Here is a 19639-nt window from a genome sequence, read left to right on the forward strand (position 1 = left end):
TCTGGTGAAGTTGCAGGGTACAAAAGTAATGCACATAGATGTCTTGCATTTCTATCCACTAACAATAAGAGATTAGAAACAGAAATTAAGGAAACAATTCCATTTACCATCACAATGAAAAGAATAAAATGTCTCAGAATAAACCTACTGAAGGGGGCAAAAGACGTACTTAGAAAACTATAAGATGCTGATGAAAGAAATCGAAGATGACACATACAGATGGTGATACACCCTGTTTTTGGTTTGTAAGAGTCAATATTGTAAAAATGACTGTACTACCCAAAGCAATCTACTGATTCAATGCAATATGTATCAAATTACCAATGACATTTTTCATTGAACTAGAACAAAAATATTATAAAATTTGTATGGAAACACAGAAGACACTGAATAGACAAGGCAGTCTTGAGAAAGAAAAAGGAACTGGAGGAATTGGATGTCCTGATTTCAGACTGAAATACTACAAAGCCATGGTAATCAAGAGAGTATGGCCCTGGTGCAACAAGAAGAAATATAGACAAGTGAAATACGATAGAAAGCCCAGAGTTAACCCCACACACTTATGGTCACCTTGTCTATGACAAGGGAGTGAAAAATATACAATGAAGAAAAGACAGGCTCTTCAATAAGTGGTGCTGGGAAAACTGGACAGCTACATGTAAAAGAATGAAATTAGAACACTCCCTAACACCATACACCAAAATAAACTCAAAATGGATCAAAGACCTAAATGTAGAACAGGATATTATTACAACTCTTACAGGTAAACATAGAATATTCTTTGATATAAATCACAGCAAGCTCATTTTTATTCCACCTCCTATAGTAATAAAAACAATAATAAACAAATGAGAACTAATTTAATTTAAAAGCTTTTTCACAGCAAAAGAAGCCATGAAAAAAACAAAATCAACTGTCAAAATGGGAGAAAATATTTGCAAATATTTGGTAACTGTGGGGAAAAGGAGAGGGGGAGGGTCACCGTAGAAGTTGTTGTTTAGTCCCTAAGTCTTGTCTGACTCTTTTGTGACTCTTTTAGGCTCCCCAAGGAGCCTACCAAGCTCCTTGGTCAATGGGATTTTCCAGGCAAGAATACTAGAGTGGTTTGCCACTTCCTTCTCCAGGGGATAGTCCAGACTGAGGGACTGAACCCACATCTCCTGCAGGTGAATTCTTTACCACTGAGCTACCTGGGAAGCCCCCACTATTCGGGTAGGAGATTTAAAACTGGGATTGTGTGAAAAAGTATAAACTACTAAAACAATAAAGAAACCATTGCCATTGCATAACCAAATTAAAGACAAATAAAATGAAGATGAAATAAAATAATCTGCTCTTGTGGAAAAGAGCAAGGGTATTTTTAATATATTTAGAGGACACATTCAGTTCAGTTCAGTTCAGTTGCTCAGTCGTGTCTGACTCTTTGTGACCCCAGGAATCGCAGCACGCCATGCCTCCCTGTCCATCACCAACTCCCTGAGTTCACCCAGACTCCACGTCCATCGAGTCAGTGATGCCATCCAGCATTCTCATCCTCTGTTGTCCCCTTCTCCTCCTGCCCCAATCCCTCCCAGCATCAGAGTCTTTTCCAATGAGTCAACTCTTCGAATGAGGTGGCCAAAGTACTGCAGTTTCAGCTTTAGCATCATTCCTTCCAAAGAAATCCCAGGGCTGATCTCCTTCAGAATGGACTGGTTGGATCTCCTTGCAGTCCAAGGGACTCTCAAGAGTCTTCTACAACACCACAGTTCAAAAGCATCAATTCTTCAGTGCTCAGCTTTCTTCACAGTCCAACTCTCACATCCATACATGACCACTGGAAAAACCATAGCCTTGACTAGACAAACCTTTGTTGGCAAAGTAATGTCTCTGCTTTTGAGTATGCTATCTAGGTTGGTCATAACTTTTCTCCCAAGGAGTAAGCGTCTTTTAATTTCATGGCTGCAGTCACCATCTGCAGTGATTTTGGAGCGCAAAAAAATAAAGTCTGACACTCTTTCCACTGTTTCCCCATCTATTTCCCATGAAATGGTGGGACCAGATGCCATCATCTTCGTTTTCTGAATGTTGAGCTTTAAGCCAACTTTTTCACTCTCCACTTTCACTTTCATCAAGAGGCTTTTGAGTTCCTCTTCACTTTCTGCCATAAGGGTGGTGTCATCTGCATATCTGAGGTTATTGATATTTCTCCCGGCAATCTTGAGTCCAGCTTGTGTTTCTTCCAGTCCAGCGTTTCTCATTATGTACTCTGTACATAAGTTAAATAAGCAGGGTGACAATATACAGCCTTGACGTCCTCCTTTTCCTATTTGGAACCAGTCTGTTGTTCCATGTCCAGTTCTAACTGTTGCTTCCTGACCTGCATATAGGTTTCTCAAGAGGCAGATCAGGTGGTCTGGTATTCCCATCTCTTTCAGAATTTTCCACAGTTGATTGTGATCCACACAGTCAAAGGCTTTGGCATAGTCAATAAAGCAGAAATAGATGTTTTTCTGGAACTCTCTTGCTTTTTCCATGATCCAGCAGATGTTGGCAATTTGATCTCTGGTTCCTCTGCCTTTTCTAAAACCAGCTTGAACATCAGAAAGTTCATGGTTCACATATTGCTGAAGCCTGGCTTGGAGAATTTTGAGCATTACTTTGCTAGTGTGTGAGATGAGTGCAATTGTGCGGTAGTTTGAGCATTCTTTGGCATTGCCTTTCTTTGGGATTGGAATGAAAAGTGACCTTTTCCGGTCCTGTGGCCACTGCTGAGTTTTCCAAATTTGCTGGCATATTGAGTGCAGCACTTTCACAGCATCATCTTTCAGGATTTGAAATAGCTCAACTGGAATTCCATCACCTCCACTAGCTTTGTTTGTAGTGATGCTTTCTAAGGCCCACTTGACTTCACATTCCAGGATGTCTGGCTCTAGGTCAGTGATCGCACCATTGTGATTATCTGGGTTGTGAAGACCTTTTTGGTATAGTTCTTCTGTGTATTCTTGCCATCTCTTCTTAATATCTTCTGCTTCTGTTAGGTGCATACCATTTCTGTCCTTTATCGAGCCCATCTTTGCATGAAATGTTCCCTTGGTATCTCTAATTTTCTTGAAGACATCTCTAGTCTTTCCCATTCTGTTGTTTTCCTCTATTTCTTTGCATTGATTGCCGAGGAAGGCTTTCTTATCTCTTCTTGCTATTCTTGGGAACTCTGCATTCAGAGGACACATTAGGTCGTACTTTTTAAAGATTTCACTCTAGAGCATCCCATGGTAGCAAATAAAATGAACTCATCTTTTCTGGGAAGACAAAGCCCTGTAATGTTGGGAGTTTTAGTTCTTCCAAATTGACCCCCACCCTGTTTTTCAGTATTTTTCAGCATTCTTAGAAGTTTTCCGATCCCCAAAACACAAATGTGCAAATAATTTGTTTTTTAAAAGAAGTTAATTGTGATATTGTGAAAACCTTTTCTGAATTTTTTAAGATAAAATAAGTAATTTGCTGTAATTATGTTTATTAAAAAACTGAAGTATATGGAAAAATAAAACATAAAGATTAAAATATGATATAAGAGTCCTGTAGTTGAAACAGTCAAAATCCTTGATGTACTGAATGAAGCATTTTTCATTAAAAGTAACCTTTGCACAGTGGGTTTTAGGTAGCTTTATAGAAACATTCTTCCTTGATTTCGTTGACTGTTTTATAAGGTGATGTATCGAGTACTGCAAAGGGTATTCACTTCGTAGTTCACCACATAATTAGACCTTTGTAATTAGAATTATTGTCCTTGTTGTTCTACTGAAATGTAAAGAATGAAACATGAAGCTTTAAAAGCATTATTTTCCTTCATCTGTAATATGTAAGTAACATGAAGATGAAATTAGTATATTGAGACAACTAGATGGCCAGTAGGGACTAAACTCAATACTCCAAATCATATAAAAATAGTTTCTTTATTATGGGTTTCACTTTTTGTGACAGGAGTATTAATATCTGTTGGGTACTGGACATTTGCCAGACATACCACAGGCTTATTCTTCATGGTCAGTGTCTCATTTAATCTTCACCTCAACCTAATAAGTGTTGTAAACCCATTTTACAGGTAATGAAACTAATCTTTAGAAAAACTCAACAGCTCATTCAAGGCCCTGAGACTGACAGGTTCCAGGACTGTGATATGAACTCGGGTCTGTCTAAAATTCTCATCCTTCTTCAAGCCCGCATCAGCAACCTCTGCTTCTCAAATTGGACGTCTTGGAAAAAAAAAAAATCCTAGTTTTCCCCTTGACCATCCTGTCTTTTTGGTCTGATTTCCACTTTCTGTATAGTTGTTAGAATTTATCTTTTTGGTGGTTTTATTTCAGGAATTACAGTTTGAAAGGCTGACCCGAGAACTGGAGGCAGAACGCCAGATCGTCGCCAGCCAACTGGAGCGATGCAAGCTTGGATCGGAGACGGGCAGCATGAGCAGCGTCAGGTACTGGGCACTCTGCTCCTCGGGGCTGGGCTTTGCTTTGCCAGTGGAAGGAAATTGTGGTGTTTATCTTCTCCTTACAAGCCTAGCGGTGGCATTAGAACACTCAGTCAAATGTTGGAAAGGAATCGTAACTGACCTGATTTAAGATGTTCAAAAGGTGTCCGAAGTGATTTGTGCTTGAATCTCTTTTCACAAAATGCACACTTGCCCTGAATGCAAAGTACATATCGTTTTACATAAAAAGGAGGCTTTGCATTTAGTGAGTTTGCTGGAAATGAGAAGATGATATGTCACAGTCTCTCCGTTTGGTTCTTTTTTTTTCTGAATGATCAAGAGTTGCAGGTTCTGGAAATGAAAGAGAGAAGGTTTTGATCTAACTTGCATTGTTTGCTAATATACAATGCTACAGTATAAAATTGCTCCTCAAACATCAACTGCACATGCAATTTCTGTGTGTGAAAACATTTCATAGATAGAATGATTATTCAATTACGGTTGGTATGAGATTATGAAATATTTAAAAACAAACCTTAGTCACTTGACCACAAAATAAATTATCTGCCTAAGGACCATGTTTCCATATTTAAAAATAGAAGTGTGTGTGTGAAAGAAACATAAATAAAGCTCTATAAGATGACTTTTATTTCTAAAAGTGCATTGTACTTTCTTGTCATGTTGTTCTATATTGTGGTTTTGACGTGCTACATTTTCAGGGAGGTGTCTTCTCTCTTGAGAACCCTGCCATACTCTTTGGCCTTCTGTTCAACTGCATTGTTGGTTACATCACTGCACCCACAGTCCATTGTTGAGAACTGGTCACATGGCCCCTCCATAAATGGAAATGGGCAGGGATTCCTAGTCTTGGGGTCTATGGCCACTCTGCCCAGGAAGCAGAAATGTGAGTTTAAGAGTCTTAACCAACTACGGCCACAAGGAATGAAAACATCCTTGAGTCCATTGCTCTAAAATATTCTATCACTGTAAGGTTTGTTTGTAGTTGGAATGTTTTCTTGTTAGAGCCTCCTGCCATTAGTCTTCTAACATTGTTCTTTTCTTTGTTCAACAATGATTACCGTTCAAAGGAAATCATTGCACCATTTGTTGTCAGACTAAATTACTCTGAAATATCCTTTTCAGTTGCGTTTGGGGTGTGTGAAAGCATATCAGCTTTGGCATCTGAGCACCTAAGCGATGTAGAGCTGCAGATACAGATCCATTGTGATCTCTTCAACTCCTCATAGACTTGTCTGAACATCCAAATTAACTAAAGCAGGATGGACAAGAAAAAGGAGAAGTAATTTGTGTCCACTTGAAATTGTTTTCAGAAGGTTGGCCGGTTGAAGATGTTGAGGTTAAAGTGTGGAGAAAAATAATATTTGTAAGTGTGTATTCGATTTAATACAGGGATTTGCATATATTGGAGGAGCTTTTTTCAGTGGTGAACATCACCTGAGTAGCTAAGTCTGTCAGGATTTTCAGGTCCATAAACACTGTCAAATTGACATCTGCATCTTCATTTGTTTTGAAACCCATTGTTTCACTACTGGTCAGATCACCTTTTCCATTCAGTTCAATTCAGTTCAGTCGCTCAGTCATGTCCAACTCTTTGTGATCCCATGAATCGCAGCATGCCAGGCCTCCCTGTCCATCACCAACTCCTGGAGTTTACTCAGACTCATGTCATCAAGTCAGTGATGCCATCCAGCCATCTCATCCTCTGTCATCCCCTTCTCCTCCCACCTTCAATCTTTCCCAGCATCAGGGTCTTTTCCAATGAGTCAGTTCTTCGCATCAGGTGGCCAAAGTATTGGAGTTTCAGCTTCAGCATCAGTCCTTCTAATGAACACCCAGGACTGATCTCCTTTAGGATGGACTGGTTGGATCTCCTTGAAGTCCAAGGGACTCTCAAGAGTCTTCTCCAACGCCACAGATCAACTTCCATTCGTATTCCTGATATTTCTGTGTGATACTTTTGCGTATTCTCCACCTTGTATTTTGTTTCACCCACCACTAGCCCTTGGTAGCAGCAGGTCTGGGGGACCATGCTGTGTCCTGTGTCTTAATTTCCAACTGCTGATTGGATCAGAAATGGGTATCTGACCCAAGGGTAACTCATCCAGTAAGCGGCCTGTAAGAAATCAGTCTTGCACTCTTGAGAATGTGAAGTAGGTGACCCCAAATCTCTATTACCTAATGGATTGTGCTAGGAAACGGTTGCCATGTGGATTGGGTGCTGGTGGAGGAATCTACGGTAATACAGAGTGAATACGATAATACAGGAATCTACGGTAATACAGAATCCTACAGAGAGGGAGGAGTGTTCAGGATGGGGAGCATGTGTATATCTGAATAAAATTTTTTTTATTAAAAAAAAAAAAAATCCTACAGAGAGAGACTATGGTTCCTGGTAGTCAGAGACCAGGTTAGTTCCCATTAGGGACTGGCTGCATTTAGATGTTGCATCCATGAGATTACCTTTTAAATTCCTAAAATCTTTTCTCCTCCTTCATTTGATTTGATTGAGTTGATCATTTTTCTGAGGTCTAGCATTTCATGAATAGAATACATCAGTGAACTACCAAAGTAGACAGAAAAATTACCCCATGACAACTTGTGATCATTTGTACTGTATCTTGTATTCCTATCTCAGCCTGTGATACATAATCAATCATTCTTTATTAAATATATATTAAATAATAGTGCTTATTGCAGATGACATCTAATTATTTTTCCTTGCTATATAGCTATATATAGCAATATGTCTTCTTCAAGCTTGATTATTTCATATTTTGAAAATGTCTAATGTATGAATCAGCATTTGAATAATATAAGCAATTTACTGATATTTCACTGGAGGCAATCCAATACTTCCACTGTTCTTTTTTTTTTTTTTTTTTTTGTCATAAGCTAGTTGTTTGCTCAACTTCAGAAATGCACCTTTAACAATTCAAGTCTTTATTAAGGTGATAGACTAACCTAGTTAGCACATCACAGGGAATGTTTAAAAATAAATGAAATAGAATGTAAACAATTTTTGAAAGAGGAGAACAGGCAAAGAAATCTATGATGTTGTTTCCTACTTCTTGGGGATACTAGGAGGGGTAAGAGAGTTTCTTAGAGGAAATGAAACAAAATCAAAATTGTTTTCAGATTTTTTTTTTTACATAAATGGTAAAAGTGACATAAATATAGTTTGGTTCTCCTCTGCCTTTATTGGTGTTAGGAAATTGCTCCATCTAACTCCTACAGGCTCTTTCCTGGTAGATACATTGACAGTTTAAACTTAATGAAAAGATGTTGTTAGTATGCATTTATAACAGCCAACTCGGTTGTGTTGTTGTTGTTTACTCACTAAGTAGCATCTGACTCTTTGTGATCCCATGGACTGTAGCCTCCCAGACTCCTCTGTCCAAGGGATTTCCCAGGCAAGAACACTGGGGTGTTTCCATTTCCTTCTCTAGGAGATCTTCCCATCCCAGGGATTTTACCCACATGTCCCCCTGGCAGGTGGATTCTTTACCACTGAGCCATGTTGGAATCCCATAACAGCCAACTTTATAGTAGTCAATCAAATTATAAATCATGAATGAGGGTGCTGAGAATTTGGAGAATCTGGAGATAGCTATTGTTGCAGCAAAGCAACTTCTGCACCCTTGCATCTAGGGTATAAGTCTGCAAATAGGAACATTGTGATGTCTGAAACTCTTCACAGACTTTTCTATATATATTATCACCTTCCTCTCTCAGTTTTCCTCGCTGGTTTCAGTCCAAACCTTTCCAAACTGTTGGATCCTTCTCTCTCCTACCACTTGAAAGTTTCCATACCTTCTCCCTAATTCCCCAGAACCATGCAGTTCTGAGTCAGGAATGTGATTTATATAGAGGTGGGCTTTTATTTAGGGTTATGACCAAATCCTTCTTGCTAATAGCCCACTTGTGCCCTCTGGCCAGTCACAGCTACTTGTTTCTCACCCACTCCTCAGGCTGAGACCTGTCAAGTTGGTCTTAGTTTGGCTGCCATAGGAGCCAACAGGTCCCCTGCCAGGGTGGGGCCTTGCAGTGTTCTTGCACAGGACCTGCCTGTGCCCATGCCCTTCTCGTATCATTCATAGACCCCTGGAGCAGCATTTTAACTCATCTCTTTGCCTGCATCTTGCCCAGATCCATCCTCCATGTAGTATGAGACTGAACTGCGTAACACCTAGATTAGAATCACGTCTGTGAAGGACCCATCCTCACTTCTGCAATTCCATAAATACAACACCTTCCCATCTTACATGGCCATAGGTATGTGATCCCTTCCATCTAGAATAACTGACCTCTTTCACCTGGTCACCTGCTCCTATGGATCTAATTACCCAGCATAGAGCTCACATTCTTTTGAATGTCTTCTTGATCAGTTCAGATTGGGCCAGGTGTCCCTTCCTTTGGAAATCATTGGAATCATTGACAAAGTTTTGGAGATGGGACTCTATTAACCCTTCTAGAAATTCCTTGCCACAGAATGTTTTGGCTTTCAGTCAGAGCACATGGGGGATTTTCTCAAGTGCTACTGAAAGTTTGACAGATGTCTACTTAAATTTAAAACAGATGTCTACTCATATCCCTTGATTCTCATGGGCAGGCAGAATATAATGGGAGAGAAATCAAATTCAAATAATAGTTGGGTCTATCTTATGTTCAGTTCAGTTCAGTCGCTCAGTCATGTCTGACTCTTTGAGACCCCATAAATTGCAGCATGCCAGGCCTCCCTGTTCATCACCAACTGCCGGAGTTCACCCAAATTCACGTCCGTTGAGTCGGTGATGCCATCCAACCATCTCATCCTCTGTCGTCCCCTTCTCTCCTGCCCTCAATCTTTCCCAGCATCAGGGTCTTTTCAAATGAGTCAGCTCTTTGCATCAGGTGGCCAAAGTATTGGAGTTTCAGCTTCAATATCAGTCCTTAAATGACATCCAGTACTGATCTCCTTAGGATGGACTGGTTGGATCTCCTTGCAGGCCAAGGGACTCTTGAGAGTCTTCTCCAACACCACATTTCAAATGCATCAATTCTTTGGTGCTCAGCTTTATTTATAGTCCAACTCTCACATCCATACATGACCACGGGAAAAACCATAGCCTTGACTAGACAGACCTTTGTTGACAAAGTAATGTCTCTGCTTTTTAATATGTTGGTCATAACTTTCCTTCCAAAGAGCAAGCATCTTTTAATTTCATGGCTGCAGTCACCATCTGCAGTGATTTTGGAGCCCAGAAAAATAAAGTCAGCCACTGTTTCCACTGTTTCCCCATCTATTTCCCATTAAGTGATGGGACCAGATGCCATGATCTTCGTTTTCTGAATGTTGAGCTTTAAGCCAACTTTTTCACTCTCCTCTTTCACTTTCATCAAGAGGCTCTTTAGTTCTTCTTCACTTTCTGCCATAAGGGTGGTGTCATCTGCGTATCTGAGGTTATTGATTTTTCTCCCGGCAATCTTGAGTCCAGCTTGTGCTTCTTCCAGCCCAGCGTTTCTCATGATGTACTCTGCATATAATTTAAATAAGCAGGGTGACAATATACATCCGTGATGTACTCCTTTTCCTATTTGGAACCAGTCTGTTGTTCCAAGTCCAGTTCTAACTGTTGCTTCCTGACCTGCATACAGGTTTCTCAAGAGGCAGGTCAGGTGGTCTGGTATTCCCATCTCTTTCAGAATTTTCCACAGTTTATTGTGATCCATACAGTCAAAGGCTTTGGCATAGTCAATAAAGCAGAAATAGATGTTTTTCTGGAATTCTCTTGCTTTTTCGATGATCCAGCGGATGTTGGCAATTTGATCTCTGTTTCCTCTGCCTTTTAATCTTATAAACTCTTATTAACTCTTTCTAAAGGAGACTTGACCCTTAGAAGACATGATGATGATGATTTATGACAATGATCTAGATCAGAGACAAAGGAAGTCAAATTTCAAAGCTGGAGAGATTTAACACATGATAGCTTCTCCTTTGCTGGCTTTAAAGATGGACCTAAAGATTTTCATAGCAACTCACGGGGTTTCTAGTATATACTGAGAGTGATCCCCAACTGACAGTCAGTAAGGAGAAGGGGACCTCAGTCTTAGAACCAAAAGGAATTGAATTCAGCTCATTGCCTGAATGAACATGGAAGTATATTATTGTCCAAAATGTCCAGAAAGGAAAGTAGGCCTGCAGAAATTCTGATGATGACCTTGTGAGAACCTGAACAGAGGATCCAACCATGCATGCCTAAGCTTCAGAAAATCCGCAAAGCTGTTAACTTAAAAAAAAACTGTGTTGTTCTAAGCTACTCGGTTTGTGGTAATTTTCTATGCAGTAATAGAAAATAAATAAAATGCTTTTAAATTGATGATTTTATATATATTAAAAGAAGCTAAATTATGAAAAATTTTAGAGAAAATAAATTTTATTTTGTAACCAGCTGTATTCCATTCAAAGGTTTCATTCTGTAGCTAGCTTTATTTTTCATACATATGTGCTTGCATTTGGATTCACATATTAAAATAATCTGTAGCTTTGACTCTAAGAAGTAGATTTGAATGTGGAGTGATGTCATTTTTCACTGTAGAATAAGGACAACTAGTAAACCAATCATCTTTAGCCTTGTTATTTTTATAGTATAGATGCCCAAGACTCTGAGTGGAGTAATATATATTTAAAAAGACAAAATATAATATACATATGTGAAGAATGCTAGTTCCACATAAGAAGATGCTCTTTCTTTCCAGCAGATGAACTATTGAGTTTCTTGCAAACAAATTTTTCAAAAGTCAGACCCGTTTTGGAGATTGGGAAACAAAAAGAATTAATGTTATAAAAGTTTTCAAAGGTCATTCTCTTCATTAGCTAACTTCTCTGAGCCAATATGCCAGCAATTCTATAAACAGAGTCTAAAAGTCTCTTCCAGATGTACAAAGAAGTCTTATTTTGGAGCAGGCTTATTTTAGAGAAATAAGCTGATCTGGTTAAATTAGATAGCGGTGAAGAAATTTAAGTCAAGTAGTCACATACTTTTTGTCAGAATGAAATGTATTTATTTAAAAACATTCACTGAGGTTTCCTAAGTAAAGAAATCATGTATGAACGTAATGGTTTCTCAAAGTAAGACATATACATTTACTTAGTATCCTGTAGGATATGATACTGAAACAAGTAGTACCGTTTTTAAAGAAGAAGTATGCCCAAATATTTCATTTTCAAAACCAGACATATTAAATAATTAAATAAGTACTTAATGTTTTTCAAATAAAGTTTTTTTTCAAAGTATGTAGATGTGTGTGTATATATGTGCAACTCAGTCACTCAGTTGTGTCTGACTCTTTGCAACCCCATGGACTGTAGCCTGCCAGGCTCCCCTGTCCATGGGATTTTCCAATCAAGAAGACTGGAGTGGGTTTCCATTTCCTTCTCCAGGGGATCTTCCAGGGATCAATCCCGCATCTCCTGCATGGGTAGGCAGATTCTTTACTACTGTGCCACGTGGAAAGCCCTTTTAGATATTTCTGTACAGACACATAGGACTTCCCAAGTGGTGCTAGTGGTAAAGAACCTGCCTGCCAATGCGGGAGACATAAGAGATGAGGGTTTGACCCCTGGGTAGGGAAGATCCCCTGGAGGAGAGCATGATAACCTATTTCAGTGTTCTTGCCTGGAGAATCCCATGGACAGAGGAGCCTGACGGGCTACAGTCCATAGTGTTTCAGAGTTGGACACAACTGAAGCGACTTAGCATGCATATATACATACACATACTCCTCAACAGTCGTGTAGCCAATAGTAAAGATTAACCAGATTCATAAGATTCTAGATTCTTAGCACCCATGAATACTTTTGCCATTAAATAAAAAGTATCTTTTGAATAACTTTTCATTTTTACGAATTTAAAATTTTTAAGTTAAATGCTGCTGCTGCTGCTGCTGCTGCTGCTGCTAAGTCGTTTCAGTCGTGTCCAACTCTGTGTGACCCCATAGACGGCAGCCCACCAGGCTCCCCCGTCTCTGGGATTCTCCAGGCAAGAATACTGGAGTGGGTTGCCATTGCAGTTTTATATTAAAAATCTAGACAAAAGCTGCTGCCTCTTCCTCCACTACACTGAGACTTTGTGAGCCTCCTCAGCCTATTAGAAGTAGGTGCTGGGCCTCACCTCTAAGTAATTCCCCAAGGGCAAAGCCTCTGAGTGTATGGCAAAGCAGTGGCCAGCACATGATAACAGTTCAGTCAATGCTAAATGAATAAAAATGAATAGTATACAGTACTTCCATTACTGTTATTCTCATTCTTGGTTTTTTTTTGGCAAAGTACCAGTCTTTCTAATCTATACACATTTTCATCTCTATACTGTACACATCAAATATTATATATAATGCTTGCCTTGCCAGATCAGGATATTATATTTCAAAATTCATTCTAGTTTTGTTGTTGTTCAGTAGCTCAGTCATGTCCAATTCTCTGTAACCCCATGGACTGCAGCATGCCAGGCTTCCCTGTCTTTCACTATCTCCTGGAGTTTGCTCAAACTCATGTCCATTGAGTCAGTGATGCTATCTAACCATCTCATCCTCTGTTGTCCCCTTCTTCTCCTGTCCTCAATGTTCCCCAGCATCAGGGTCTTTTCCAATGAGTTGCTCTTCCCACCAGGTGGCCAAAGTACTGGAGCTTCAGCTTTAGCAGCAGTCCTTCCAATGAATATTCAGGGTTGATTACATTTAGGATTGACTAGTATGATCTCCTTGCAGTGCAAGGGACTCTCAAGAGTCTTCTCCAACACCACAGTTTGAAAGCATCAAAAGATTTGGGAGAATGACATTGAAACATGTAAAATATCATGTAAGAAACGAGATGCCAGTCCAGGTTCGATGCACGACACTGGATGCTTGGGGCTAGTGCACTGGGACGACCCAGAGGGATGGTATGGGGAGGGAGGAGGGAGGAGGGTTCAGGATGGGGAACACATGTATACCTGTGGTGGATTCATTTTGATATTTGGCAAAACTAATACAATTATGTAAAGTTTAAAAATAAAGTTAAATTTAAAAAAAAATTAAAAAAAAAGAAAGCATCAAAAGCATTCTAGTTAGTTTTCACATTAAAATTGTGCCCTGGTATCCAAGGTCTGTTGGTTTGGTGTCCTCTGTCCTATGAAACTGTGGTTGATTTTATTCTCGTATTTTCACTGTCTTCTGAAGATGATGATAATAGTGATAATTTCAACAATAATTATGTGGTATTTGTGGAGTAATTTCTGTAGGCCAGATCCAGTATTAAGTGGTTTATATAGGTCATGCCATTTACTCCTAGTTAATCCTATGAGTTAATAAGTCTCATTAATATCTCATTTTGTAGATGAGAACACTAAGATTCAGAGTGAGAAATGTGCTTTCTCAACTCCAACAGGTCATCACCAGATATTGATTTTGAAGCCAGGTGTCTTTTTATTATTTTTTTATTTTTGGCTGTGCTGGGTCTTCCTTGTTGCGCTCAGGCTTTCTCCAGTTGCAGAGAATAGGGGCTACTCTTCATTGCAGTGTACATGCTTCACACTGTTGGGGCTTCTCTTGTTGCCGAGCACGGGCTCTAGAGTGCTGGCTCAGTGGTTGTAGCTCATGGGTTTAGTTGCCCTGTGGGATGTGGAATCTTCCTGGACCAGGGGATGGAATCCATGTCCATCCATTGCTAGATGGGTTCTTATCCACTGTGCCACCAGGGAAGTCTGAACCCAGGTATCTTCACTCCCCCAAGCACACATTCAAACTGCCTCACTGTAATGCTGTTATTGTGTCTTAAATGGTATCTTGAATTATTCTGTAAAAAAGCCTTCTAAATGTCTCCAGTCCATTTTCACTCTAGAGATAAAACATCTTTGGACTTATTTTCTGCTGCTTCCCACGTCCCCTCCCAATGATTGTAGCAGTTGTGAAGTTCTTCATCTGAATGTGTTTCTGATTCTATCCTTACATAACAGTATATTGTGTGCTCAGTCCCTCAGTCATGTCCAACTTTTTGTGACACTATGGGTTGCAGCCCACCAAGTCCCTGCATCCATGTGATTTTCCCAGAAAGTTTACTGGAGTGAGTTGCCATTTCCTTCTCTAGGGGATCTTCCTGACCCAGGAATCAAACGTGAGTCTCCTGTATCTCCTGCATTGCAGGTGGATTCCTTACTGCTGAGCCACATGGGAGCCAATAGTATATATTATCCTTGCCTTTAAATGCATCTAAAATAATGCTTCAGTATTCTCTTGCAAATTGCCAGTGGACAAATTATACAGTCTATGAAACACTAGTTATCACATTGTCTTAGTTTGTTCAGACTACTATAAGTGAATGCCATACATGAGTGGCTTATAAACAACATACATTTACTTCTCACACATCTGGAGACTGGGAAGCACAAAACCAAAGCACCGGCAAATACACTGTTTGGCAGGAACCTACTTCCTGGGCCATAGTCTTCATGCTGTGGCATCACATAATGAAAGGGACAAGGGAGCTCTCCGGGGTCTTCTCCACAAGGGCACTAACCCCTTTCATGAAGGCTCCATCTTCATGATCTCACCTCCTAATACCATCGTATTAGGGATTCGGTTTCACCATAAAACATGACTTTTGGGTGAACACAAACATTCACTGTATAGTACAATTAAACACATTGTTCTAGATTTCTGTGGAATAAGCAATAGTCAACTGTCTTCAGAATTCTATGTAGATCCTAAAAATATTTAATAGTTATCAATATTTGATGTATGTCTTAGGGCAACTCCTGTATCTTTTTTTTTTAATTGAAGGATAATTGCTTTATAGAATTTTGTTGTTTCTGTCAAACCTCAACATAAATCTGCCGTGGGTATACATACGTCCCCTCCTTTTTGAACCTCCTTCTGATCTCCCTCCCCACCCTACCCTCTAGATTGATACAGAGCCCCTGTTTGAGTTTCCTGAGACATAGAGCAAATCCCCATTGGCTCTCTATTTAACATATGGTAATGTAAGTTTCCATGTTACTCTCTCCATACATCTCACCCTCTCCTCACCTCTCCCCATGTCCATAAGTCTATTCTCTATGTCTGTTTCTCTACTGCTGCCCTACAAATAAATTCTTCAGTATCATTTTTCTGTATTCTGTATATATGCATTAGCATATGATATTTATTTCTCTTTTTCTGTGTTACTTCACTCGTATAATAGGCTCTAGGTTCTTTCACCTCATTAGAACTGACTCGAGCGTGTTCCTTTTTATGGCTGAGTGATATTCCATTGTGTATATATACCACAACTTCTTTATCCATTCATTTGTCAATGGACATCTAGGTTGCTTACATGTTCTAGCTCTTGTAAATAGTGCTGCAATGAACACTGGGACATACGTGTCTTTTTCAATTTTGGTTTCCTCAGGGTATATGCCTAGGAGTGGGATTGCTGGGTCATATGGTGGCTTTATTCCTAGTTTTTTAAGGAATCCCCATACTGTCTTCCATAGTGGCTGTATCAATTTACAGTCCCACCAAGTGCAAGAGTGTTTCCTTTTCTTCACTTCTTCTCCAGCATTTATTGTTTGTAGACTTTCTGGTGATGGCCATTCTGACTGGTGTGAGATGATATCTCATTGTACTTTTGATTTGTATTTCTCTAAGGACATGAGTCTGGGTGAACTCCGGGAGTTGGTGATGGACAGGAAGGCCTGGCGTGCTGTGATTCATGGGGTCGCAAAGAATCAGACACGACTGAGCGACTGAACTGAACTGAATAATGAGTGATGTTGAGAATTTTTTCATGTGTTTGTTAGCCATCTGTATATCTTCTTTGGAGACATGTCTGTTTAGGTCTTTTTCCCACTTTTTGATTGGGTTGTTTGTTTTTCTGGTATTGAGTTGTATGAGCTGCTTGTATATTTTGGAAATTAATCCTTTGTCAGTTGTTTCATTTGCTATTATTTTCTCCCATCCTGAGGGTTGTCTTTTCACCTTGCTTATAGTTTCCTTTGCTGTGCAAAAGCTTTAAAGTTTGATAAGGTCCCACTTGTTTACTTTTGTTTTTATTTCCATTACTCTAGGAGGTGAGTCATAGAGGATCTTGCTTTGATTTGACAAAGGAGGCAAGAATGTACAATGGGGCAAAGGCAGCCTCTTCAATACATGGTGCTGGGAAAACTGGACAGCTGCATGTAAAAGATTGAGATTAGAACACTTCCTAACAGCATACACAAAGATAAACTCAAAATGGATTAAAGACCTAAATGTAAGACCAGAAACTATAAAACTCTTAGAGGAAAACATAGGCAGAACACCCTCAATGACATAAATCAAGTCCTGTTTCTTCATACTTTTGCATCAAATTCACAGCCTATGTTCTTTCTAAAGTACCATATCAAAAATACTAGTTATTAGTTTTACATCTAAAAATAATTAATATACAAAATTTTACTTAAAGTTTTGCATTATAAAACAAATTTTTAAGGATAACTAATATATTTTGAAATAATTTTCTAATTGGTAAAAAACTGAAAATCTTTGTAAATATAATAAGTATAGAAGATTCTTTATGTTTTCTTTTATCTTTATAGCCTTTTTCTTAAATGCATATGTTTGAGAGGTGAAATTTCTGGTTCCATAAGTTGAAGCTAAATTTTGTCATTGTGTTTTTTCTATTGCCTGCTTTTCCTAATTTCTCTGAATTTTATTTCACACAAATGGTGATAATGCTTTTCTGTGATTTTACAAAGATTAAATGAGAAATGTAAGTAAAGCATCTCACACAGCATCTTGCAAGCTGTTACTGGTGAATCTGATAGAGATGAATTTTTCATTGAAGTCTTCTTCTTAATTTTTCTACAAAAGGCTATAAAATGGCTCTTCTCACTAGGGGCTAAAACAATATATCAGCATAGCATCACATTTGTCTCTTTCCTAATATGGGCTCAAGAACCACATGGAAATTGACACAGTGAAATGGAAGAGAGCTCAAATCAATTTCCCTCTCATGCGGGGCAACTTAATGTGTCCCTGGACCCACTGCTGGGGCTGGAGATGGGACTTTTGATATTGTGTAGTTGTCAAAAGAAGAGCAGTAATGTACGGGTAACATATGCATGACAGGAAATACTCAGTAAATTTTTTACTGAGTATAGAAGATATAGAAGCCGTTGACTATTTGAATAGATGCTTTTTGGAACAGGGAACAGCAGGAGATGAATACATTGCCCAAAAGATGCATAGCCATTAGTCTCCTAGTTGTATAATTGTGTAACTGTGTTACGATGTGGAGGGGACTGTTGATGAAGACATCTGTGTATCCTTCAAGCCCATTTTATCTTTGCTCAGATGATGGACATTCAGAAGCTTTTCCCAAGTCACTTAAATTTATACTTGTCTGTTTATGCTCACATCAAAGGATTGGAAGCCAGTGATATTTTCACTGACAAAAAACAATGAGCATTTGATCCACTTGAGAAGGAACAACTTCAGTTGTCAAGACTGGATGCTGACAGGTCACTGAGCACCATGAACCCTGAGTGTTCAAATTATTAGGATGTAAAGGCAGTGGGGGCGTGGCAGGAAGGTCATGGTCACGGCACCAGAACACTCAGGCTGTGACTTGGGACAAGTCATTTGAGTTTTCTGGGCCTCCATTTCCTCACTTGTAAAGTAGGAAATATTGAGCATCTAGGTCTGTTCCAGCTCTCACCCTGTGCCCTTCATCTCATTCAGACCTTTCACAGTACACAGAAAGTCACATCTGAACACTTTAATGTAGGGACACTCCTTAAACTTGAATTATAAAGAGATGGCCCTAGTGGTAAAGAATCTGCCTACCAATGCAGAAGATGCAGGAGATGCAGTTTGATCCCTGGGTCAGGAAGATCCTCTGGAGAAGGAAATGGCAGCCCACTCCAGTATCCTTGCCTGGAAAATTCCATGGACAGAGGAACCTGGTGGGCTACAGAAAAGAGTAGGACATGACTAAGTGACTGAGCACACACACAATTAAATCATGAGGATGGCAAGGTGTTGGCAGATAGATGGGTGCTTCAGAGGAAGGCAGATAGATGTCTACGAGTTTATGTGGGTTTGGTTTTTCAACATAGGAATCTCCAGTTAAGTCATGGTATGGACTTTTTATTTGGGAAAACACAATTTAAAAGAGTTTATAAATATATCTTAAACTGCCTCAAATGGTCTAGATGTCTTCTACATTGACTGAAAACTGAAGTGAAGACAGGGAGCTAGAATAGAGTTTTGCCCATTGGGAGAACACATGGGCTGAGACTTTTAAGAAATGATCATTCATTCCACTTAATAAAAATGTGCTTATGAAGTCCTGTAAGGACCAGCAGGCTAGCAGGCACTCCTTGTGCCTCAAGGGTAAATATGAAGTAGCTCCTGGTCTCTGGGGGGTTATTGTCAAATACAGAGAGAGGCACAGAAGCAGGCATAAACATGATCACATATGTTGGTGCCTTGAAGAGAACAGGAAGCTGTGTCAGGGATGGTTTCACCAAGGGGTCTTTGTGTGTCTGGGATATTAAACACTGGTAGGAAAAGAAATGAGTTAAAGGCACTGCTCAAAAAGAAAGTACAAAGTCAGAAAGACAAAGGTGGATTGGCATCAGTGTGGTTGTGATAGCTTAAAGTGAATGGTGTTGGATTCGTGATCTCCAAAGAAAAAGATTTAGCTTCCGGACCAGGGACTGGGCTTGAATACTCAGAGCTTTTGTGTGACCAAAGTTTTATTACAGTGAAAAAGGACAAAGAAAGCTTCTGACAAAGACATAGAAAGGGGATGGAGAGTGCCCCCATCACTAGTCTTATCAAGGCCTTATATACTTTTACCAGACCCACTCCCACAACATACATCTTAAATTAATAAGATTAGAACTTAGAAACCCCACTCCAGTACTCTTGCCTGGAAAATCCCATGGATGGAGGAGCCTGGTGGGCTATAGTCCATGGGGTTGCTAAGAGTCAGACACAACTGAGCGACTTCACTTTCACTTTTCACTTTCATGCATTGGAGAAGGAAATGGCAACCCACTCCAGTGTTCCTGCATTGAGAGTCCCCGGGAAGGGGGAGCCTGGTGGGCTGCCGTCTATGGGGTCGCACAGAGTTGGACATGACTGAAGTGACTTAGCAGCAGCAGCAGCAGCAGTAGGAGCAGCAGAACT

The 19639-nt window shown here is 39.6% G+C and overlaps 1 protein-coding gene across 2 annotated transcripts in view; it reads left to right on the forward strand.

Moving 5' to 3' along the window:
- Positions 1-19639, forward strand: part of CTNND2 (catenin delta 2) — a 1100621-nt gene that overhangs the window by 409266 nt on the left and 671716 nt on the right. For both annotated transcript variants that reach the window (XM_061393866.1, XM_061393867.1), the window contains exon 3: positions 4347-4459. In XM_061393866.1, coding sequence (XP_061249850.1) covers positions 4347-4459 — 113 coding nt within the window. The remainder of the gene's footprint in view (positions 1-4346; positions 4460-19639) is intronic.

This window comes from Bos javanicus, chromosome 20 (assembly GCF_032452875.1).
Source record: "Bos javanicus breed banteng chromosome 20, ARS-OSU_banteng_1.0, whole genome shotgun sequence".
Classification (NCBI taxonomy): domain Eukaryota; kingdom Metazoa; phylum Chordata; class Mammalia; order Artiodactyla; family Bovidae; genus Bos; species Bos javanicus.